Source organism: Trichomycterus rosablanca, chromosome 15 (genome assembly GCF_030014385.1).
Source record: "Trichomycterus rosablanca isolate fTriRos1 chromosome 15, fTriRos1.hap1, whole genome shotgun sequence".
In the NCBI taxonomy this organism is placed as follows: Eukaryota; Metazoa; Chordata; class Actinopteri; order Siluriformes; family Trichomycteridae; genus Trichomycterus; species Trichomycterus rosablanca.
In genome coordinates, this window is record NC_086002.1 from 31,431,102 (window position 1) to 31,455,702 (window position 24,601).

The 24,601-nt window shown below is 43.4% G+C and overlaps 1 protein-coding gene across 3 annotated transcripts in view; it reads right to left on the minus strand.

Annotated features, from left to right (window-relative positions):
- The window catches only part of jag1a (jagged canonical Notch ligand 1a), a 57,550-nt gene that overhangs the window by 9,282 nt on the left and 23,667 nt on the right, over nucleotides 1-24,601 (minus strand). For all 3 annotated transcript variants that reach the window (XM_063009862.1, XM_063009861.1, XM_063009860.1), the window contains 14 exons: nucleotides 22,406-22,519; nucleotides 22,177-22,290; nucleotides 20,703-20,749; nucleotides 12,019-12,192; nucleotides 9,861-10,011; nucleotides 9,174-9,338; nucleotides 6,024-6,137; nucleotides 5,576-5,689; nucleotides 5,361-5,474; nucleotides 5,140-5,256; nucleotides 1,815-1,842; nucleotides 1,463-1,548; nucleotides 429-542; nucleotides 228-337 (listed from right to left, as the gene is read on the minus strand). In XM_063009862.1, coding sequence (XP_062865932.1) covers nucleotides 228-337; nucleotides 429-542; nucleotides 1,463-1,548; nucleotides 1,815-1,842; nucleotides 5,140-5,256; nucleotides 5,361-5,474; nucleotides 5,576-5,689; nucleotides 6,024-6,137; nucleotides 9,174-9,338; nucleotides 9,861-10,011; nucleotides 12,019-12,192; nucleotides 20,703-20,749; nucleotides 22,177-22,290; nucleotides 22,406-22,519 — 1,562 coding nt within the window. The remainder of the gene's footprint in view (nucleotides 1-227; nucleotides 338-428; nucleotides 543-1,462; nucleotides 1,549-1,814; nucleotides 1,843-5,139; nucleotides 5,257-5,360; nucleotides 5,475-5,575; nucleotides 5,690-6,023; nucleotides 6,138-9,173; nucleotides 9,339-9,860; nucleotides 10,012-12,018; nucleotides 12,193-20,702; nucleotides 20,750-22,176; nucleotides 22,291-22,405; nucleotides 22,520-24,601) is intronic.

Consider the following 24,601-nt stretch of genomic DNA (forward strand, 5'->3'; position numbering starts at 1 on the left):
GTTCTGAGGAGAGTAAACAGGGCAGAAGGGCGACGCTGGCTGGGGCGGGACCTCCTCATTACAGAGCAATTCAGCCGAACCGGGCGTGCCTGGACAACACACGTGCAGAGAACTGCGGCTCCTGAAGCTTTGAACCAGTTCTGTTTGTTGTGACAGTTCGGTCTCTTGGTAGCGGTGATGTGTGATTGTAGGCACGTTTGGGGTCAGAAACTTTGTGGCGGTCGTACCTTCGTGCAGGCGACTCGTCCGTTGTGACAGTGGCAGGTGTTACAGTCCTCGTCCCACTGGGCTCCGTCTGCGACCGGGCGGCTGCCGACCTTGCAGGGCCGTCCGGACACTGAAAGCGACGGATGTGTTTAGATCACGGCGTTATAAAAACCATCATGTGTTTATGAGCAGCCCGGGGTCGGGTTTTTCGACTGACGTACCTTCTTGGCACCGGGGTCCGGTTCTGCCAGGCGGGCACAGGCAGCGGTAGCCGTCGATCTCGTCCTGGCAGGTGGCGCCGAACGCGCACGGCGAGGACTGGCACTCGTTTATGTCTGCGGGAACGAGAGGGCATGCGTGTAATAACCGTGTTATAAACGATGATTAATAACGATAAAAATATATATAATATAATATTAAACTAAAGGGTTCGAATCTCAGTGATGCTATCGACCGGTCGGGCGCCTACACAGGCACACGATCGGCTGTGTGTCTGTAAGGGGCGGGACGACATCAGAAACAGGGTTTCCTGAAAAAAGGCCTCTGCTGATTGGTCGAGGCGACTGATTACAGACGGCAGAGGTGACTATACATGAGACTCCGCCCCCTAGCAGGTGAAAAGAAGCGATCCGTTCTTCTCAGTGCTTCTCGATTAGGGCAGCGACTAGAAACAAGGCTCTATGTGAGACTCCGCCCCCTGGCAGGTGAAAAGAAGTGATCAGTTCTTCTCAGACCTCCTCGATTAAAGCAGCAACTCTGCAGAGGCTCCGCCCTCTGACAGGTGAAAAGAAGTGATCAGTCCTTCTCAGACCTCATCGAGTAGGGAGGCGACGAGAGACAAAGCTCTATGTAATACTCCGCCCCCTGGTAGGTGAAAAGAAGCGATCCGTTCTTCTCAGTGCTTCTCGGTTAGGGAGACGACTCCGCAGGAGGCTCCGCCCTCTGGTAGGTGAAAATAAGTGATCAGTTCTTCTCAGACCTAATCGATTAGAGCAGCGACTCCGCAGAGACTCTGCCCCCCCCCCCCCTTGGTAGGTGAAAAGAAGTGATCCGTTCTTTTCAGCCCTTCTTGATTAAAGCATTGACAAGAGACAAGACTCTCAGTAAGACTCCGCCCCCTGGCAGGTGAAAAGAAGCAATCCGTTCTTCTCAGCCCTCCTTGATATCAACTGGACATGACTGGACAAAGGGCTTTAGCGTAGCGCTGTGTTTTATGCTAGCCTGAGTGCTATATTAACGAAGGCCGTTTACTCACTGATGCGACAGTCGGGTCCGGCGAAGCCAGCGGCGCACTCGCAGCGGTACCAGTTGTCGCCGTCCACGCAGGTCCCGCTGTTGTAGCTGAAAAACAGAGGTCAGGTTCAGAGGTCAGAGGGTAAAGTTTGTGCAGATAAACATCTCTGGTTCACACGGTGCACTTTCTGAACTTCCTCAGGGTAAATAAGTGTGTGTGTGTGTGTGTGTGTGTGTGTGTGTGTGTGTGTGGGATGTAAAAACAGAAGGATTAAAAATCAATGACGGAATAGTGAGGTGTGTTTTGCTGAAGGAAAACAATTATGTGTGTGTGTGTGTGTGAGTGTGTGTGTAAGTGTGTGTGTAAGACTCACCATGGGTGTGGGTTGCAGTCATTCGAGTCTGAAACACAAGACCGAACAAAACAAACTTATTGACAAACTAGATTCTCCAAAACCTGATTGTCGTCGCTACACAATGCGGGCGTGACCCCAAATCCAGTTTAAAATGAAACAACGTAAACGTACGAGATTTTTATGGTTGACAGGGAAATCTAGAATGGTTATATATCTAAAAAAGGCACTGGTTCCAAAATCTAGAACAGATATACATCGAAAAAGGATAGGTTCCAAAATCTAGAACGGTTATATATAAAAAAGGATCGGTTTCAAAATCTAGAACGGTTATATATAAAAAAGGATTGGTTCCAAAATCTAGAACGGTTATATATAAAAAAGGATCGGTTTCAAAATCTAGAACGGTTATATATAAAAAAGGATCGGTTTCAAAATCTAGAACGGTTATATATAAAAAAGGATTGGTTCCAAAATCTAGAACGGTTATATATAAAAAAGGATCGGTTTCAAAATCTAGAACGGTTATATTTCGAGAAAGAGATCGGTTCCAAAATTTAGATCGGTTATATATCAAAAAAGGATCGGTTCTAAAAACTAGATCGGTTATATATCAAAAAAGGATCGGTTCCAAAATCTAGAACAGTTATACATCGAAAAAGCACTGGTTCCAAAATTTTAAATGGTTATATATAAAAAAGTATCAGTTCCAAAATCTAGAACCGTTATATATCAAAACAGCACTGGTTACAAAATTTTAAAACGGTTATATATACACATATATATAAAAGTATTAGTTCTAAAATCCAGAACCGTTTTATATAAATATATATATATATTAATAGAATTGGTTCCAAAATCTAGAATGATTATATATATCAAAAAAGCACAGGTTCCAAAATTTAAAACGGTTATATATCAAAAAACGGATTGGTTCCAAAATCTAGAACTGTTACACATATAAAAAAAAGGATCAGTTCCAAAATCTAGAACCGTTACATATCATAACAGCACTGGTTACAAAATGTAAAATGGTTATATATATAAAAAAGCATGTTTCAAAATCCAGAACGGTTATATATATATATATATATATACAGTATATATATATATATATATATATATATATATATATATACAGTATATATATATATATATATATATATATATATATAAATAAAAGTATCCGTTGTAAAATCTAGAACCGTTTGATATAAAAAAAAAAGGATCGGTTCCAAAATCCAGAATGGTTATAGATATAAAAAAAGAAGACTGATTCTAGATTTTATATGTTATATATACTGTATATAAAAAAGGATCGGTTCCAAAATCTAGAATGATTATATACAGTGTATCACAAAAGTGAGTACACCCCTCACATTTCTGCAAATATTTCATTATATCTTTTCATGGGACAACACTATAGACATGAAACTTGGATATAAGTTAGAGTAGTCAGTGTACAACTTGTATAGCAGTGTAGATTTACTGTCTTCTGAAAATAACTCAACACACAGCCATTAATGTCTAAATAGCTGCAACATAAGTGAGTACACCCCACAGTGAACATGTCCAAATTGTGCCCAAAGTGTCAATATTTTGTGTGACCACCATTATTATCCAGCACTGCCTTAACCCTCCTGGGCATGGAATTCACCAGAGCTGCACAGGTTGCTACTGGAATCCTCTTCCACTCCTCCATGATGACATCACGGAGCTGGTGGATGTTAGACACCTTGAACTCCTCCACCTTCCACTTGAGGATGCGCCACAGGTGCTCAATTGGGTTTAGTCCATCACCTTTACCTTCAGCTTCCTCAGCAAGGCAGTTGTCATCTTGGAGGTTGTGTTTGGGGTCGTTATCCTGTTGGAAAACTGCCATGAGGCCCAGTTTTCGAAGGGAGGGGATCATGCTCTGTTTCAGAATGTCACAGTACATGTTGGAATTCATGTTTCCCTCAATGAACTGCAGCTCCCCAGTGCCAGCAACACTCATGCAGCCCAAGACCATGATGCTACCACCACCATGCTTGACTGTAGGCAAGATACAGTTGTCTCGGTACTTCTCACCAGGGCGCCGCCACACATGCTGGACACCATCTGAGCCAAACAAGTTTATCTTGGTCTCGTCAGACCACAGGGCATTCCAGTAATCCATGTTCTTGGACTGCTTGTCTTCAGCAAACTGTTTGCTGGCTTTCTTGTGCGTCAGCTTCCTTCTGGGATGACGACCATGCAGACCGAGTCGATGCAGTGTGCGGCGTATGGTCTGAGCACTGACAGGCTGACCTCCCACGTCTTCAACCTCTGCAGCAATGCTGGCAGCACTCATGTGTCTATTTTTTAAAGCCGACCTCTGGATATGACGCCGAACACGTGGACTCAACTTCTTTGGTCGACCCTGGCGAAGCCTGTTCCGAGTGGAACCTGTCCTGGAAAACCGCTGTATGACCTTGGCCACCATGCTGTAGCTCAGTTTCAGGGTGTTAGCAATCTTCTTATAGCCCAGGCCATCTTTGTGGAGAGCAACAATTCTATTTCTCACATCCTCAGAGAGTTCTTTGCCATGAGGTGCCATGTTGAATATCCAGTGGCCAGTATGAGAGAATTGTACCCAAAACACCAAATTTAACAGCCCTGCTCCCCATTTACACCTGGGACCTTGACACATGACACCAGGGAGGGACAACGACACATTTGGGTACAATTTGGACATGTTCACTGTGGGGTGTACTCACTTATGTTGCCAGCTATTTAGACATTAATGGCTGTGTGTTGAGTTATTTTCAGAAGACAGTAAATCTACACTGCTATACAAGTTGTACACTGACTACTCTAAGTTATATCCAAGTTTCATGTCTATAGTGTTGTCCCATGAAAAGATATAATGAAATATTTGCAGAAATGTGAGGGGTGTACTCACTTTTGTGATACACTGTATATATAAAAAGGATTGGTTTTCTAGAACTGTTATATATATATATATATATATATATATATATATTTATTATATATATATATATATATATATATATATATATATATATATATATATATATATATATATATATATATATATATTTATATATATAAGGATCGGTTCCAAAATCTAGAATGATTATATATATATATATATATATAAAATACTAGTTCCAAAATCTAGAACCGTTATATATACGAGGGAGTCGTAGCGTCACCATAGTAACGTTAAATAGGAATCACAATAAGTGGCGCTGGGGTCGCAGGATTTGACGCTCACAGATGTCGGTGCAGCAAATAAAACAAACAGAATTATCAATCGCTCATGGTTCACAATCTACACAGAGAACAGGAAGTGATGTCGTACTCTGGCTGCAGGTGGGTCCCTCCCAGCCTTCCTTGCAGACGCAGGTGAATCCGGCACCGCTGACCACGCAGGTGGCTCCGTTCTCACAGGGGTTGGGAAGACAGCTGCTGTTCTGAGCTACACACACACACACACACACACACACACACACAGAACGTAAGTCGATGCTAAAACTATTAAATACAATTTTATTTAATTATTAATTGATATTATTACATTACCGATGTTACAGCTGGTTCCCTCCCACCCCGGTGCACACGTGCACTTGAACGCGTCGCCCTCGTCGTAGCACGTACCGCCATTCTTACACGTCGACCCGTCGCACTGGCTCTCACCTGGCAACCCAAAAGAAAAAACCCCAAAAGGATTTCAGTTCAAAGCTCCGCCCCATCGCAGAACCTAAAGCGCTGGTGTATGAAATGTGGGCGGGGCTTACGTGAGTGGCAGGTCTTGCCCTTCCAGCCGTTTTTGCACTCGCAGTAGAAGTCGTTGATGAGGTCGCGGCACGATCCGCGGCCGTTACACGGGTTCGCGCTGCAGTCGTCGATATCTGAGAGACAAAACATGCAAAATATTAGGAACAGTGGTGGCTCACTGCCTGTCGACTTCACGGTCCTGGGTTCGAGCCTCACCATCTGTGAACTTAGACGAGTCCCGACCGGTTGGTCATTGTCGCTATTTGGACAGAACCGTAATGTTTATCATGTGATCATGTGACCACGTGAATGTGCAAGTGAGGGTTAAGGGACCGCTAGTGCCCCGACATGCTGCGTGTATGTAAACTTTTAACAGCGAGTGTAAATTTGACATCATGATGCCCGGCCCAGGTAAAAAAAAAGCACATTCTTCGAAGGACGACAGGAATAAAAGAGACGTGTGCTTACTAGTCTGGCAGTCGGCTCCCTCCCAGCCGTCGGCGCAGATGCACTGGTACGCGTTCACCTTATCGATGCACGTCCCTCCGTTCCTGCACGGGCCGCTCTCGCAGTCGTTTATATCTGAATACAATCAAAACATCATCATTCAGAATGATCTACAATTCTGGAGAAAATATGAGTTCAGTTTGGAAAAAAGGGTCAGTTTCAAAATCTAGAACTGTTATATATAATCAAAAAAGTATCATATATATATATATACACAGTATATATACATATACATATACATAGATAGATAGATAGATAGATAGATAGAATTATAGACAGACAGACAGGCAGACAGATAGATAGACAGACAGACAGACAGATTGATAGACAGACAGATATATAGACAGACAGACAGGCAGACAGATAGATAGCTAGATAGATAGACAGACAGATATATAGACAGACAGACAGACAGACAGAAAGACAGATAGATAGACAGACAGACCGACAGATAGATAGACAGACAGATATATAGACAGACAGACAGACAGACAGACAGACAGAAAGACAGATATATAGACAGACAGACCGACAGATAGATAGATAGACAGACAGATATATAGACAGACATATAGATGATAGATAGATAGATAGATAGATAGATAGATAGATAGATAGACTGACAGATAGATAGATAGATAGATAGATAGATAGATAGATAGATAGATAGATAGACAGACAGACAGATATATAGACAGACAGACAGATAGGTAGACAGATAGATAGATAGACAGACAGACAGACAGACAGACAGACAGATAAATATAGATAATATAAAAGGATAGGTTTCGAAATCTAAAAGGGTTTCATATATACAGTGTATCACGAAAGTGAGTACGCCCCTCACATTTCTGCAGATATTTAAGTATATCTTTTCATGGGACAACACTGACAAAATGACACTTTGACACAATGAAAAGTAGTCTGTGTGCAGCTTATATAACAGTGTAAATTTATTCTTCCCTCAAAATAACTCAATATACAGCCATTAATGTCTAAACCACCGGCAACAAAAGTGAGTACACCCCTTAGTGAAAGTTCCTGAAGTGTCAATATTTTGTGTGGCCACCATTATTTCCCAGAACTGCCTTAACTCTCCTGGGCATGGAGTTTACCAGAGCTTCACAGGTTGCCACTGGAATGCTTTTCCACTCCTCCATGACGACATCACGGAGCTGGCGGATATTCGAGACTTTGCGCTCCTCCACCTTCCGCTTGAGGATGCCCCAAAGATGTTCTATTGGGTTTAGGTCTGGAGACATGCTTGGCCAGTCCATCACCTTTACCCTCAGCCTCTTCAATAAAGCAGTGGTCGTCTTAGAGGTGTGTTTGGGGTCATTATCATGCTGGAACACTGCCCTGTGACCCAGTTTCCGGAGGGAGGGGATCATGCTCTGCTTCAGTATTTCACAGTACATATTGGAGTTAATGTGTCCCTCAATGAAATGTAACTCCCCAACACCTGCTGCACTCATGCAGCCCCAGACCATGGCATTCCCACCACCATGCTTGACTGTAGGCATGACACACTTATCTTTGTACTCCTCACCTGATTGCCGCCACACATGCTTGAGACCATCTGAACCAAACAAATTAATCTTGGTCTCATCAGACCATAGGACATGGTTCCAGTAATCCATGTCCTTTGTTGACATGTCTTCAGCAAACTGTTTGCGGGCTTTCTTGTGTAGAGACTTCAGAAGAGGCTTTCTTCTGGGGTGACAGCCATGCAGACCAATTTGATGTAGTGTGCGGCATATGGTCTGAGCACTGACAGGCTGACCCCCCACCTTTTCAATCTCTGCAGCAATGCTGACAGCACTCCTGCGCCTATCTTTCAAAGACAGCAGTTGGATGTGACGCTGAGCACGTGCACTCAGTTTCTTTGGACGACCAACGCGAGGTCTGTTCTGAGTGGACCCTGCTCTTTTAAAACGCTGGAGGATCTTGGCCACTGCGCTGCAGCTCAGTTTCAGGGTGTTGGCAATCTTCTTGTAGCCTTGGCCATCTTCATGTAGCGCAACAATTCGTCTTTTAAGATCCTCAGAGAGTTCTTTGCCATGAGGTGCCATGTTGGAACTTTCAGTGACCAGTATGAGAGAGTGTGAGAGCTGTACTACTAAATTGAACACACCTGCTCCCTATGCACACCTGAGACCTAGTAACACTAACAAATCATGATATTTTGCAGGGAAAATGACAAGCAGTGCTCAATTTGGACATTTAGGGGTGTAGTCTCTTAGGGGTGTACTCACTTTTGTTGCCGGTGGTTTAGACATTAATGGCTGTATATTGAGTTATTTTGAGGGAAGAATAAATTTACACTGTTATATAAGCTGCACACAGACTACTTTTCATTGTGTTAAAGTGTCATTTTGTCAGTGTTGTCCCATGAAAAGATATACTTAAATATCTGCAGAAATGTGAGGGGTGTACTCACTTTTGTGATACACTGTATATATATATATATATACGTATATACTGTATATTTACATAAAATATAAAAGGTTATATATCTATATCTACCTATCTATCATCTATCAATCTATCATCTACTGTATATATATACAGTGTATCACAAAAGTGAGTACACCCCTCACATTTCTGCAGATATTTAAGTATATCTTTTCATGGGACAACACTGACAAAATTACATTTCATTACATTTCATTGAGGGACACATGAACTCCAATATGTACTGTGAAATACTGAAGCAGAGCATGATCCCCTCCCTCCGGAAACTGGGTTGCAGGGCAGTGTTCCAGCATGATAATGACCCCAAACACACCTCTAAGACGACCACTGCTTTATTGAAGAGGCTGAGGGTAAAGGTGATGGACTGGCCAAGCATGTCTCCAGACCTAAACCCAATAGAACATCTTTGGGGCATCCTCAAGCGGAAGGTGGAGGAGCGCAAAGTCTCGAATATCCGCCAGCTCCGTGATGTCGTCATGGAGGAGTATATAATCCTCTTATACATATATAAGAGGATTGGTTCCAAAATATAGACGGGTTATATATACACTGTCTGCCCATATATATAAATATTTATATATAAAAAGAATGGGTTCCAAAATCTACAGCGGTTATATATCGAGGTGCTGGACTTACTCTCGTGGCAGTAGGTCCCGGTGAATCCGTCCTGACAGTCGCAGCTGAAGTGACCCCCGGCGAGGCTGCGGCAGCGCCCGTGAGGGCCGCACACGTTGGAGGAGATGTTGCGCACTTTGCCCGGCGTGCTGTTGGACACCACGGCCACCGTGCAGCTGTCGATGACTGTCCAGGGAGACAATATATATACATACTTATATATATATATACAGTATATATACATATTATTAGGTTAAAAACTGAGTTGCCTGAGATTGACCAAATCCCCTTCTGAGTAGGTAAGTGTGTGTGTTACTAGATTACCCATGATTCATCAGTTCAAGTTTTGGACAATTTAGTACCTCTAATTATCCTAAGTGCAAATGTTTGTACTGTGGGGGGAACATGCAAAACTCCACACAGAAAGGACCCGGACCGCTCCGCCTGGGAATCAAACCAAGGACCTTCTGCCTACGAGCTAAGACCCGGTGCAATGTAATACCCCCCCCCCCCCCCCGTGTAATGCGGCTAAGCCGGGCGTGTAACGGAATCCCGAGCCATCCCGGGGGCATCAAAGCGCCGGGGACCCGGGTCCGCCCGAGGATTCTCCGACCGCCTGGAGTCGCGGCCGAGCTCGGATTAAAAGCTTCCGGGATATTTTCGGCCGACGCCACGTGGCGCCAGGGTGACCGAGACGTAGCCGGGTACCTTGGCACGGTGTGTTGCGGCAGTGGTCCTTCAGATGGGAGCAGTTCTTCCCCTCGTAATCCTCCGGGCACTGGCAGAAATAATCCGTCTCCAGGTTGAAGCACTGACCGCCTTTCTGACACGGGTTCCCCTTACAGTAGTCGATGTCCAGCTGTAAATATAATACATGAATCATTAAGGTGCTGGACTGGTAATCAGAAGGTTGCTGGTTCAAGTCCCACAATTGCACTGTCAGGCCCCTGAACAAGGTCCTGAATTATCTGCATATATATAATGAATGTGTTATTGGTAGCTCAGTGGTTAAGGTGCTGGATTAGTAATCAGAAGGTTGCCGGGTCAAGACCCTCCACTGTTGGGCCCCTAAACAAGGCCCTTAATTACAGCATTATATCAGGTAAATATTATGAATGTATTATTGGTAGCTCAGCGGTTAAGGTGCTGGACTAGTAATCAGAAGGTTGTAGGTTCAAGTCCCACTATTGCTAAGTCGCCACTGTTGGGCCCCTGAGCAAGGCCCTCAATTACCTGCATCATATCAGGTAAATATTATGAATGTATTGTTGGTAGCTCAGCGGTTAAGAAACTGGACTAGTAATCAGAAGGTTGTAGGTTCAAGTCCCACTATTGCTAAGTCGCCACTGTTGGGCCCCTGAGCAAGGCCCTCAATTACCTGTATCATATTAGGTAAATATTATGAATGTATTATTAAGGTGCTGGACTAGTAATCAGAAGGTTGCCGGGTCAAGACCCACCACTGTTAGGCCCCTGAGCAAGGCCCTCAATTACCTGCATCATATCAGTCTCATAATGTAAACATTATGATATAGCTCAGTGGTTAAGGTACTGGACTAGTAATCAGAAGGTTGTAGGTTCAAGTCCCACTATTGCTAAGTCACCACTGTCAGGCCCCTGAGCAAGGCCCTCAATTACCTGCATCATATCAGTCTCAGTTATGATATAGCTCAGTGGTTAAGATACTGGACTAGTAATCAGAAGGTTGCCAGTTCGAATCCCACCACTGCCAAGTCGCTACTGTTGGGCCCCTGAGCAAGGCCCTCAATAGGTAAATATTATAAGTGTATTATTAAGGTGCTGGACTAGGAATCAGAAGGTTGCAGGTTCAAGACCCACCTCTGTCGGGCCCCTGAGCAAGACCCTCAATTACCAGCATCATATCAGTCTCAGTTATAACAGAGGTAAATATTATAAGTGTATTATTAAGGTGCTGGACTAGTAATCAGAAGGTTGCTGGTTCAAGCCCCACCACTGTTGGGCCCCTGAGCAAGGCCCTCAATTACCTTCATCATATTAGTCTCATAATGTAAACATTATGGGTAGCTCAGTGGCTAAATACTGGACCAGTAATCAGAAGGTTGACGGGTCAAGTCCCACTATCGCAAGTCGCCACTGTGTGGCCCCTGAGCAAGGCCCTCAATTACCGCATCATATCAGGTAAATATAATAACTGTATTTTTGGGCAACTCAGTGGTTAAGGTACTGGACTAGTAATCAGAAGGTTGACAGTTCAAATCCCACCGTTGTCTCAGTTATAATATAGTTAATTGTAATAAATGTATTGTTCATCAGAAGGTTGCCGGTTCAAGACCCACCACTGTTGGGCCCCTGAGCAAGGCCCTCAATTACCTGCATCATATTAGTCTCAGATATAATATAGATAAATATAAACGTATTAGTGATAGCTCAGCGATTAAGGTTATGGACTAGTAATCAGAAGGTTGCAGGTTCAAGTCCCACTGTTGCTAAGTCGTCACTGACTTAAAATGGGACAAGCTCACACTCAGGTGTCCAAATACTTTTGGTCACATAGCGTGCAGTAGCGCCGCCGTACCTTTTAATTTAAATAAAACAAAAATGCAGTGATTATAAAGGGCGTCCCAACACTTCTGGTGCATTCAGAGTCGTTCTAACTGTGAGTCGAGGATCTAAATGTTTTTACTTCCACAATAAAAACAAATAATTAAAAAAATGAAACACACGCAGGCGGTTTAACGTCGCCGGGACGTGATCAGACTCGACGCTGTTTTGATGGTGTAATAAAGCAGGGCGTGGCACCGCGATGGCAACCGCGCGCCCACAGAACCGCCGCCTGCACCTACATGAGCTGGAAGATAACGGGGCGTGTCGGCGTCACCCTTACCTGGCAGAAGGTTCCAGAGAAACCGGGCGGGCACAGGCACTGGAAGCCGTTGACGTCGTCGCGGCACTGGCCCCGGTTCAGGCAGGGCTGGCTGGCGCACTCGTCCACGTCGTTCTCGCAGTGCTCGCCCGAGAAGCCCGGCGGGCACCAGCACTTGTACCCGTTCACCAGGTCCTGAGAGAGAGGCGGCAATTAGACGTCTACAAGGGTTCGTTCTCGTTAATCCATTCATCCTGGTCAGGGTCCAGGGGGGTCCGGTTCTACGGGAACACCCTGGACGCAGGGCTTTTGTTATTGGTCAGTGGTTAAGGGGCTGGACTAGTAATCAGAAGGTTGCCGGGTCAAGTCCCACTATTGATAAGTCGCCACTGTTGGACCCCTGAGCAAGGCCCTCAATTACCTGCATCATATCAGTCTCAGTTATGATATAGCTCAGTGGTTAAGATACTGGACTAGTAATCAGAAGGTTGCCAGTTCGAATCCCATCACTGCCAAGTCGCTACTGTTGGGCCTCTGAGCAAGGCCCTCAATAGGTAAATATTATAAGTGTATTATTAAGGTACTGGACTAGTAATCAGAAGGTTGCAGGTTCAAGACCCACCACTGTCGGAGCAAAACAAACTGTGTTAAAATGGTATAAAAAAGAGGCTTTAAAGCATGTCTGTGGGGATTTGTGTTCGTTTAGTGCATGTCTGTGGGGATTTGTGTTCGTTTAGTGCATGTCTGTGGGGATTTGTGTTCGTTTAATGCGTGTCTGTGTGGATTTGTGTTCGTTTAGTGCATGTTTGTGGGGATTTGTGTTCGTTTAGTGCGTGTCTGTGGGGATTTGTGTTCGTTTAGTGCGTGTCTGTGGGGATTTGTGTTCGTTTAATGCGTGTCTGTGTGGATTTGTGTTCGTTTAGTGCGTGTCTGTGGGGATTTGTGCCCGTTTAGTGCGTGTCTGTGGGGATTTGTGCCCGTTTAGTGCATGTCTGTGGGGATTTGTGCTCGTTTAATGCGTGTCTGTGGGGATTTGTGCCCGTTTAGTGCATGTCTGTGTGGATTTGTGTTCGTTTAGTGCATGTCTGTGGGGATTTGTGCCCATTTAGTGCATGTCTGTGTGGATTTGTGCTCGTTTAATGCGTGTCTGTGGGGATTTGTGCCCGTTTAATGCATGTCTGTGTGGATTTGTGTTTGTTTAGTGCATGTCTGTGTGGATTTGTGTTTGTTTAGTGCATGTCTGTGGGGATTTGTGCTCGTTTAGTGCATGTCTGTGGGGATTTGTGCTCGTTTAGTGCATGTCTGTGGGGATTTGTGCTCGTTTAATGCGTGTCTGTGTGGATTTGTGTTTGTTTAGTGCATGTCTGTGGGGATTTGTGCTCGTTTAGTGCATGTCTGTGGGGATTTGTGCTCGTTCAGTGCATGTCTGTGGGGATTTGTGCTCGTTTAATGCGTGTCTGTGTGGATTTGTGTTTGTTTAGTGCATGTCTGTAGGGATTTGTGCTCGTTTAGTGCATGTCTGTGGGGATTTGTGCTCGTTTAGTGCATGTCTGTGGGGATTTGTGCTCGTTTAGGGCATGTCTGTGGGGATTTGTGCTCGTTTAGTGCATGTCTGTGGGGATTTGTGTTCGTTTAATGCGTGTCTGTGTGGATTTGTGTTTGTTTAGTGCATGTCTGTGGGGATTTGTGCTCGTTTAGTGCATGTCTGTGGGGATTTGTGCTCGTTTAGTGCATGTCTGTGGGGATTTGTGCTCGTTTAATGCGTGTCTGTGTGGATTTGTGTTCGTTTAGTGCATGTCTGTGGGGATTTGTGCTCGTTTAGTGCATGTCTGTGGGGATTTGTGCTCGTTTAGTGCATGTCTGTGGGGATTTGTGCTCGTTTAGTGCGTGTCTGTGGGGATTTGTGTTCGTTTAATGCGTGTCTGTGTGGATTTGTGTTTGTTTAGTGCATGTCTGTGGGGATTTGTGTTTGTTTAGTGCATGTCTGTGTGGATTTGTGTTTGTTTAGTGCATGTCTGTGTGGATTTGTGTTTGTTTAGTGCATGTCTGTGGGGATTTGTGTTTGTTTAGTGCATGTCTGTGGGGATTTGTGCTTATTTAGTGCATGTCTGTGGGGATTTGTGCTCGTTTAGTGCATGTCTGTGGGGATTTGTGTTTGTTTAGTGCATGTCTGTGGTGATTTGTGTTTGTTTAGTGCATGTCTGTGTGGATTTGTGTTTGTTTAGTGCATGTCTGTGGGGATTTGTGTTCGTTTAGTGCATGTCTGTGGGGATTTGTGCTTATTTAGTGCATGTCTGTGGGGATTTGTGCTCGTTTAATGCGTGTCTGTGTGGATTTGTGTTCGTTTAGTGCATGTCTGTGGGGATTTGTGCTCGTTTAGTGCATGTCTGTGGGGATTTGAGTTCGTTTAGTGCATGTCTGTGGGGATTTGTGTTCGTTTAATGCGTGTCTGTGGGGATTTGTGTTTGTTTAGTGCATGTCTGTGGGGATTTGTGCTCGTTTAGTGCATGTCTGTGGGGATTTGTGTTTGTTTAGTGCATGTCTGTGGGGATTTGTGCTCGTTTAGTGCATGTCTGTGGGGATTTGTGCTCGTTTAGTGCATGTCTGTGGGGATTTGTGTTCGTTTAATGCGTGTCTGTGTGGATTTGTGTTTGTTTAGTGCATGTCTGTGGGGATTTGTGCTTGTTTAGTGCATGTCTGTGGGGATTTGTGCTCGTTTAGTGCATGTCTGTGGGGATTTGTGCTCGTTTAATGCGTGTCTGTGTGGATTTGTGTTCGTTTAGTGCATGTCTGTGGGGATTTGTGCTCGTTTAGTGCATGTCTGTGGGGATTTGTGCTCGTTTAGTGCATGTCTGTGGGGATTTGTGCTCGTTTAGTGCATGTCTGTGGGGATTTGTGCTCGTTTAGTGCGTGTCTGTGGGGATTTGTGTTCGTTTAATGCGTGTCTGTGTGGATTTGTGTTCGTTTAGTGCATGTCTGTGGGGATTTGTGTTTGTTTAGTGCATGTCTGTGGGGATTTGTGCTCGTTTAGTGCATGTCTGTGGGGATTTGTGCTCGTTTAATGCGTGTCTGTGTGGATTTGTGTTCGTTTAGTGCGTGTCTGTGGGGATTTGTGTTTGTTTAGTGCATGTCTGTGGGGATTTGTGCTCGTTTAGTGCATGTCTGTGGGGATTTGTGCTCGTTTAATGCGTGTCTGTGTGGATTTGTGTTCGTTTAGTGCATGTCTGTGTGGATTTGTGCTCGTTTAGTGCATGTCTGTGGGGATTTGTGTTCGTTTAATGCGTGTCTGTGTGGATTTGTGTTCGTTTAGTGCATGTCTGTGGGGATTTGTGTTTGTTTAGTGCATGTCTGTGGGGATTTGTGCTCGTTTAGTGCATGTCTGTGGGGATTTGTGCTCGTTTAATGCGTGTCTGTGTGGATTTGTGTTCGTTTAGTGCATGTCTGTGTGGATTTGTGCTCGATTTAGTGCATGTCTGTGGGGATTTGTGCTCGTTTAGTGCATGTCTGTGTGGATTTGTGTTTGTTTAGTGCATGTCTGTGGGGATTTGTGTTTGTTTAGTGCATGTCTGTGGGGATTTGTGCTTATTTAGTGCATGTCTGTGGGGATTTGTGCTCGTTTAGTGCATGTCTGTGGGGATTTGTGCTCGTTTAGTGCATGTCTGTGGGGATTTGTGCTCATTTAGTGCATGTCTGTGGGGATTTGTGCTTATTAAGTGCATGTCTGTGGGGATTTGTGCTTATTTAGTGCATGTCTGTGGGGATTTGTGCTTATTTAGTGCATGTCTGTGGGGATTTGTGTTTGTTTAGTGCATGTCTGTAGGGATTTGTGCTTATTTAGTGCATGTCTGTGTGGATTTGTGTTTGTTTAGTGCATGTCTGTGTGGATTTGTGTTTGTTTAGTGCATGTCTGTGGGGATTTGTGCTCGTTTAGTGCATGTCTGTGGGGATTTGTGCTCGTTTAATGCGTGTCTGTGTGGATTTCTGTTCGTTTAGTGCATGTCTGTGTGGATTTGTGCTCGTTTAGTGCATGTTTGTGGGGATTTGTGCTCGTTTAGTGCATGTCTGTGTGGATTTGTGTTTGTTTAGTGCATGTCTGTGGGGATTTGTGTTTGTTTAGTGCATGTCTGTGGGGATTTGTGCTTATTTAGTGCATGTCTGTGGGGATTTGTGCTCGTTTAGTGCATGTCTGTGGGGATTTGTGCTTATTTAGTGCATGTCTGTGGGGATTTGTGTTTGTTTAGTGCATGTCTGTGGGGATTTGTGCTTATTTAGTGCATGTCTGTGGGGATTTGTGCTTATTTAGTGCATGTCTGTGGGGATTTGTGTTTGTTTAGTGCATGTCTGTGGGGATTTGTGCTTATTTAGTGCATGTCTGTGTGGATTTGTGTTTGTTTAGTGCATGTCTGTGTGGATTTGTGTTTGTTTAGTGCATGTCTGTGGGGATTTGTGTTTGTTTAGTGCATGTCTGTGGGGATTTGTGCTTATTTAGTGCATGTCTGTGGGGATTTGTGCTCGTTTAGTGCATGTCTGTGGGGATTTGTGTTTGTTTAGTGCATGTCTGTGGGGATTTGTGTTCGTTTAGTGCATGTCTGTGGGGATTTGTGTTCGTTTAGTGCATGTCTGTGGGGATTTGTGCTTATTTAGTGCATGTCTGTGGGGATTTGTGCTCGTTTAATGCGTGTCTGTGTGGATTTGTGTTTGTTTAGTGCGTGTCTGTGGGGATTTGTGCTCGTTTAGTGCATGTCTGTGGGGATTTGTGTTCGTTTAATGCGTGTCTGTGTGGATTTGTGTTTGTTTAGTGCATGTCTGTGGGGATTTGTGCTTGTTTAGTGCATGTCTGTGGGGATTTGTGCTCGTTTAGTGCATGTCTGTGGGGATTTGTGCTCGTTTAATGCGTGTCTGTGTGGATTTGTGTTCGTTTAGTGCATGTCTGTGGGGATTTGTGCTCGTTTAGTGCATGTCTGTGGGGATTTGTGCTCGTTTAGTGCATGTCTGTGGGGATTTGTGCTCGTTTAGTGCATGTCTGTGGGGATTTGTGCTCGTTTAGTGCGTGTCTGTGGGGATTTGTGTTCGTTTAATGCGTGTCTGTGTGGATTTGTGTTCGTTTAGTGCATGTCTGTGGGGATTTGTGTTTGTTTAGTGCATGTCTGTGGGGATTTGTGCTCGTTTAGTGCATGTCTGTGGGGATTTGTGCTCGTTTAATGCGTGTCTGTGTGGATTTGTGTTCGTTTAGTGCGTGTCTGTGGGGATTTGTGTTTGTTTAGTGCATGTCTGTGGGGATTTGTGCTCGTTTAGTGCATGTCTGTGGGGATTTGTGCTCGTTTAATGCGTGTCTGTGTGGATTTGTGTTCGTTTAGTGCATGTCTGTGTGGATTTGTGCTCGTTTAGTGCATGTCTGTGGGGATTTGTGTTCGTTTAATGCGTGTCTGTGTGGATTTGTGTTCGTTTAGTGCATGTCTGTGGGGATTTGTGTTTGTTTAGTGCATGTCTGTGGGGATTTGTGCTCGTTTAGTGCATGTCTGTGGGGATTTGTGCTCGTTTAATGCGTGTCTGTGTGGATTTGTGTTCGTTTAGTGCATGTCTGTGTGGATTTGTGCTCGTTTAGTGCATGTCTGTGGGGATTTGTGCTCGTTTAGTGCATGTCTGTGTGGATTTGTGTTTGTTTAGTGCATGTCTGTGGGGATTTGTGTTTGTTTAGTGCATGTCTGTGGGGATTTGTGCTTATTTAGTGCATGTCTGTGGGGATTTGTGCTCGTTTAGTGCATGTCTGTGGGGATTTGTGCTCGTTTAGTGCATGTCTGTGGGGATTTGTGCTTATTTAGTGCATGTCTGTGGGGATTTGTGCTTATTAAGTGCATGTCTGTGGGGATTTGTGCTTATTTAGTGCATGTCTGTGGGGATTTGTGCTTATTTAGTGCATGTCTGTGGGGATTTGTGTTTGTTTAGTGCATGTCTGTAGGGATTTGTGCTTATTTAGTGCATGTCTGTGTGGATTTGTGTTTGTTTAGTGCATGTCTGTGTGGATTTGTGTTTGTTTAGTGCATGTCTGTGGGGATTTGTGCTCGTTTAGTGCATGTCTGTGGGGATTTGTGCTCGTTTAATGCGTGTCTGTGTGGATTTCTGTTCGTTTAGTGCATGTCTGTGTGGATTTGTGCTCGTTTAGTGCATGTTTGTGGGGATTTGTGCTCGTTTAGTGCATGTCTGTGTGGATTTGTGTTTGTTTAGTGCATGTCTGTGGGGATTTGTGTTTGTTTAGTGCATGTCTGTGGGGATTTGTGCTTATTTAGTGCATGTCTGTGGGGATTTGTGCTCGTTTAGTGCATGTCTGTGGGGATTTGTGCTTATTTAGTGCATGTCTGTGGGGATTTGTGTTTGTTTAGTGCATGTCTGTGGGGATTTGTGCTTATTTAGTGCATGTCTGTGGGGATTTGTGCTTATTTAGTGCATGTCTGTGGGGATTTGTGTTTGTTTAGTGCATGTCTGTGGGGATTTGTGCTTATTTAGTGCATGTCTGTGTGGATTTGTGTTTGTTTAGTGCATGTCTGTGTGGATTTGTGTTTGTTTAGTGCATGTCTGTGGGGATTTGTGTTTGTTTAGTGCATGTCTGTGGGGATTTGTGCTTATTTAGTGCATGTCTGTGGGGATTTGTGCTCGTTTAGTGCATGTCTGTGGGGATTTGTGTTCGTTTAGTGCATGTCTGTGGGGATTTGTGTTCGTTTAGTGCATGTCTGTGGGGATTTGTGTTCGTTTAGTGCATGTCTGTGGGGATTTGTGCTTATTTAGTGCATGTCTGTGGGGATTTGTGCTCGTTTAATGCGTGTCTGTGTGGATTTGTGTTTGTTTAGTGCGTGTCTGTGGGGATTTGTGCTCGTTTAGTGCATGTCTGTGGGGATTTGTGCTCGTTTAGTGCATGTCTGTGGGGATTTGTGCTCGTTTAGTGCATGTCTGTGGGGATTTGTGCTCGTTTAGTGCATGTCTGTGGGGATTTGTGTTCGTTTAATGCGTGTCTGTGTGGATTTGTGTTTGTTTAGTGCATGTCTGTGGGGATTTGTGCTCGTTTAGTGCATGTCTGTGGGGATTTGTGCTCGTTTAGTGCATGTCTGTGGGGATTTGTGCTCGTTTAATGCGTGTCTGTGTGGATTTGTGTTCGTTTAGTGCATGTCTGTGGGGATTTGTGCTCGTTTAGTGCATGTCTGTGGGGATTTGTGCTCGTTTAGTGCATGTCTGTGGGGATTTGTGCTCGTTTAGTGCATGTCTGTGGGGATTTGTGCTCGTTTAGTGCATGTCTGTGGGGATTTGTGCTCGTTTAGTGCGTGTCTGTGGGGATTTGTGTTCGTTTAATGCGTGTCTGTGTGGATTTGTGTTCGTTTAGTGCATGTCTGTGGGGATTTGTGTTTGTTTAGTGCATGTCTGTGCGGATTTGTGCTCGTTTAGTGCATGTCTGTGGGGATTTGTGCTCGTTTAATGCGTGTCTGTGTGGATTTGTGTTCGTTTAGTGCATGTCTGTGGGGATTTGTGCTCGTTTAGTGCATGTCTGTGGGGATTTGTGCTCGTTTAGTGCATGTCTGTGGGGATTTGTGCTTATTTAGTGCATGTCTGTGGGGATTTGTGCTTATTTAGTGCATGTCTGTGGGGATTTGTGCTTATTTAGTGCATGTCTGTGGGGATTTGTGCTTATTTAGTGCATGTCTGTGGGGATTTGTGTTTGTTTAGTGCATGTCTGTGGGGATTTGTGCTTATTTAGTGCATGTCTGTGGGGATTTGTGCTTATTTAGTGCATGTCTGTGGGGATTTGTGCTTATTTAGTGCATGTCTGTAGGGATTTGTGCTTGTTTAGTGCATGTCTGTGGGGATTTGTGCTCGTTTAGTGCATGTCTGTGGGGATTTGTGCTCGTTTAGTGCGTGTCTGTGGGGATTTGTGCTCGTTTAGTGCATGTCTGTGGGGATTTGTGCCTCAGTCGATGTTCCGGTTCATTCCGTATGAAGAAAATACGCCTCCGACTTTGCAGCAACAGTTTAGGAAAGGCCGAGCAGCTTCAGAATGAACCGGAACACTGAAATCGGGTGAGTTACTGGACCAGTAATCAGAAGGTTGCCTGTTCAAGCCCCACCATTGAGGAGAGCAAACTGAGGAGCTCAGATCACATGATCTGCGTTCCATCAGACAGAACCCGGGTCCGTTATCTCCGCTGGATGGAACATGTGTAAGCGAGAGAGAGGGGTCAGCGAGGTAAAAGTCGGGCGGAGAGAGGCGCGAGAGAGAGGCGAGAGAGGGCGACGAGGGGAGGAAGAGAGGCGCAGGAATAAAAGCTCGCCCTCGCTCGCCCTCGCTCACACTCTCTCTCTCTCTGGCAGGAGAGTGGAATGTTTATGGAAACCTGATCTACTGTGTTCATCCATTTTCCTCCCACCCGCACTCGCTCCCTCTCGCCTCCTCTCGCTCCCTCGTACACCCGCACTCGCCCCCTCTTACGGCCCTCTCACGGCCCTCCTGTCTTTCCTCCAAACTGTGACTCAGCGACACTATTTTTAAAGATGAGGAGCAGCGATAAGAAAAATCCAGGAGCGTGAAAAAAAATTCCCATTAAAACAATGCCAGAGACGACGGAAAAAGTATAACACAAAATAAAAGTGGCATCTGTACGGGTACAGAGAGAGAGAGAGAGAGAGAGCACCCGGGGTTCCACTCGCACGCGAAAACGTACCTTACAGGATCCGCCGTTTTGGCACTGTTCCTCACAGTCGTCCACATCTGTGGGAAAGAAACAAGAAACATCGTGAGGAATTTTATCAGCGCCCGTTAATCTAATGCCTAACGCCCCGCATAACATCACCGAACGCCCTGTATAACATCACCCAATCACCCGTATAACATCACCCAATCACCCGCGTCCAACCGCGTTATAAATATTTATAAATATTTTCATCAGCCTGAAACTGAGAACAACATGAACCCAAAAATCTGAAAAAATCAGCAATAATAATAATTTCTTTTAACTCGGATTGAAACTAAACATAATGTGATAAAAATTTTAAAGAAAAATTTAGGATGACTTCAAGTCACATGACACCTGAAAATAATAAAAAAATAAAAAATAAAAAATAAAACCCCAAAAAACAACAAAAAAAATAAAATAAAAGGAAAACAAAGAAATAATTTTAATATTTTCTGAATTTGAGGAAAAAATAAATAAACATAATGCCATTAAAACTCGGAAAAAAAGAAATAAAATTAAAATAAGATGGGAAGAAAAATAGCAAAAAAACAAACAAACAAACAAAAAGAAAACAAAGAAACGTCAATAAAAATAATTTGTATTAATTTACATAAAAAATAAATATGCGATGAAAACTTATTTTATTTCGGGACGACCTCAGGTCACATGACACCTGAAAAACGTAGACAGATATGTAGATAGAAAATAAACATAATGCGAAAAAAATGAATCTGGTAAAAAATAAATAAATACTTTTGTCTCTAAACATAAAACTGACTCATAAACACATAAGCTGGCCGAAATCTAACGGAAAAGACGTTTCCTGACAAAAAAATAAAATAAAGTTTAAGAAAGAAATAAAAAAATTGCAAAAAACCCCAAAAAAACAAAAGAAAAGAAAAGAGAAGAATTTCGATAGAAAAAAAACATAACGCAATGAAAAATTAAAAAAACAAATAAAAAAACAAAAAAACAAAAAACAAAAGAAAAACTAAGGAACGTATAAAAAATTATTTGTATTAATTTAAATAGAAAATAATGTGATAAAATTTTTATTTTTATTTTTAATTAAATAAAGGAAAAAAATAGCAAAAAAAAAAGGACAACAAAGAAACATAATATTTTCTGAATTTGAGGCATCTGGTAAAAAAATAAATACTTTTGTTTCTAAACATTAACCTAGGTCAGATGTTGTCCAACCGAAAAGGGATTTCCTGACGAAAAAATAAAACAAAAAAGAAAAAAAAATGTCACACATGAGGAGCTCAGCGTGTCTCTCCGTACGCTATACGGCTCTCTAGACCTGATAATAAGCCGGAGTCGGAGGGGGCCGTGTGATGATCCGTCCTCTCCTGGATCAGGTGTGGGTTGTGCAAGCGGGAGTGGATTCGAACTCTGGGAATTGGAACTGCAGTCAAGGGGGCGTGGCTTCAAATGTGTAGCTTTAATAACGGCTACTCACCGATATCGCAGTTCTGTCCCGTCCATCCAGGGAGGCACTCGCAGAAATATCCACCAATCAGGTTCCGGCACAGGTGAGCGTTCACACACGGCTTCTCCGCGCACTCGTCCGCGTCTGAGAGCGCACACACACACACACACACACACACGTTTAACCACACCCAGTCTGCATCGACAGGCAATCAGTTACCATGGAAACATGGATTCTAAACACAGAGGGAGGAACTGACCGATGAGGCAGGTCTTGCCGGTCCACTGTGCCGGACAGACGCACCTGAAGCCGTTCACCAGATCCACACACGTACCGCCGTGGCTACAGGGCTTCGGACTGCACTCGTCCACGTCTGCACAGAAACAAGAACCACGCCCCCCAAAAACAACGTTACAACACAGAACGAGAACTAACGGACATCTACTGACCAAAACCAGACGGGGGTCATAAAAAATTATAATTATTAAAATGGAAGAAAGTAAAGAAATACAATTTAAAGTTTTAAGTAATTTATAGTAAAAGAAAAAAATTTAATTAATTAAACAAATAAAATAAAAAAAGTTAGAAATAGTAAAAAAAAGAAGAAATTTTTGAAAAACCAAGAAAAAATGCCAAAGAAAGTAAAAAAAAAAAACCAACAACAAAGAAAACGTTATATTTTCTGGTAAAAAATTTAAAATAAACCTAAAAAAAAAAAAAAAAAGAAAAAATTGCCAACAAAAATAAGAAGAAAAAGCAATTAAAAAAATCACATGTTTTAAATGTAAGGCGTTTGGGACAAAAATAAACATAAATAAATAAATAAATAAATAAATAAAAGGAGAAACAAATAAACATAATATTTTCTGAATTTGAAGCATATGGTAAAAAAATAAAAATAAGTAAAAAAGAATGAAAAAATTGCCAACAAAGAAAGAAAAAACCAAACAAACAAAGAAATATCACATGTTTCAAATTTAGGGCATTTGGTAGAAAAAAAAATAAAGAAAGAAAAATTGCAAAAAAAAAAAACAACATAATATTTTCTGAATCTAAGGCATCTGGTAAAGAAAAATTAAAAAAAGAAAGAAAAAAGCCAACAAAAAAAGAAAGCACCTAGTAAAAAATTGAAATAAAATTGAAAATTTACAAAAAAAAAAGGGACAAAAAGGAACATAATACTTTATGAATGAGACAGTTAGTTAAAAAATTGTAATTTAAAAATTAAAAAGGAAAAAAAACCAATGAAACACTTGACATTTGAGGCCTCTGGTAAGTAGGCATCTGTCAAAACCAGATTTGTCCTACAGGCTGGTTCCAAGGTTCGAGTGCTTTACACCAGTTCAGCCGGGACTTAGAATTGATCGTGGTAATCTTAGGCTTGGGTGCAACTGCTAGTGAAAAAAAGAAAGTCTCAGAAGCTCAAGATGAACTGCTCATGTGTTGACATGAATGTGGCGCTAGACATTCGTATCACTCATGGACGCAGAACCAGGACCCGCTTAGCGCGCTAGGCCCGGACGAGGGCGTTATCTCGTATGAGCGCTCTCACCCACACATATACAAACACTGAGCGACCGCAGTCTCCATTCCATCTGCTCGGTGACCACAGGCCTGGTCTGGGTTAGGATCTGTCACTGCTGTATCTCTGGATAGCGTCTCCTGTCACAACCGTTACATTCCTCCAGGAATACGCACAGAATTCTGGGTAATGGAGTCCACCGGCATGTGTCTGAGATTATCTGATTTCTGTACACTGTCAGTAACCTGATGGATTCATGGTACAAATATCAACTGTTGTGGTGTAGAGGTGACGCCTCCTTCACTTCACTTAACCTAACAGGTACAGAGGTGACGCCTCCTTCACTTCACTTAACCTGACAGGTACAGAGGTGACGCCTCCTTCACTTAACCTAACAGGTACAGAGGTGACGCCTCCTTTACTTTATCATGTAACCTGACAGGTACAGAGGTGACGCCTCCTTTACTTAACCTAACAGGTACAGAGGTGACGCCTCCTTTACTTCATCATGTAACCTGACAGGTACAGAGGTGACGCCTCCTTTACTTAGCCTAACAGGTACAGAGGTGACGCCTCCTTCACTTCATCATGTAACCTGACAGGTACAGAGGTGACGCCTCCTTTACTTAACCTAACAGGTACAGAGGTGACGCCTCCTTCACTTCATCATGTAACCTGACAGGTACAGAGGTGACGCCTCCTTTACTTAGCCTAACAGGTACAGAGGTGACGCCTCCTTCACTTCATCATGTAACCTGACAGGTACAGAGGAGACACCTCCTTCACTTAACCTAACAGGTACAGAGGTGACGCTTCCTTCACTTCATCATGTAACCTGACAGGTACAGAGGTGACGCCTCCTTTACTTAGCCTAACAGGTACAGAGGTGACGCCTCCTTTACTCCATCATGTAACCTGACAGGTACAGAGGTG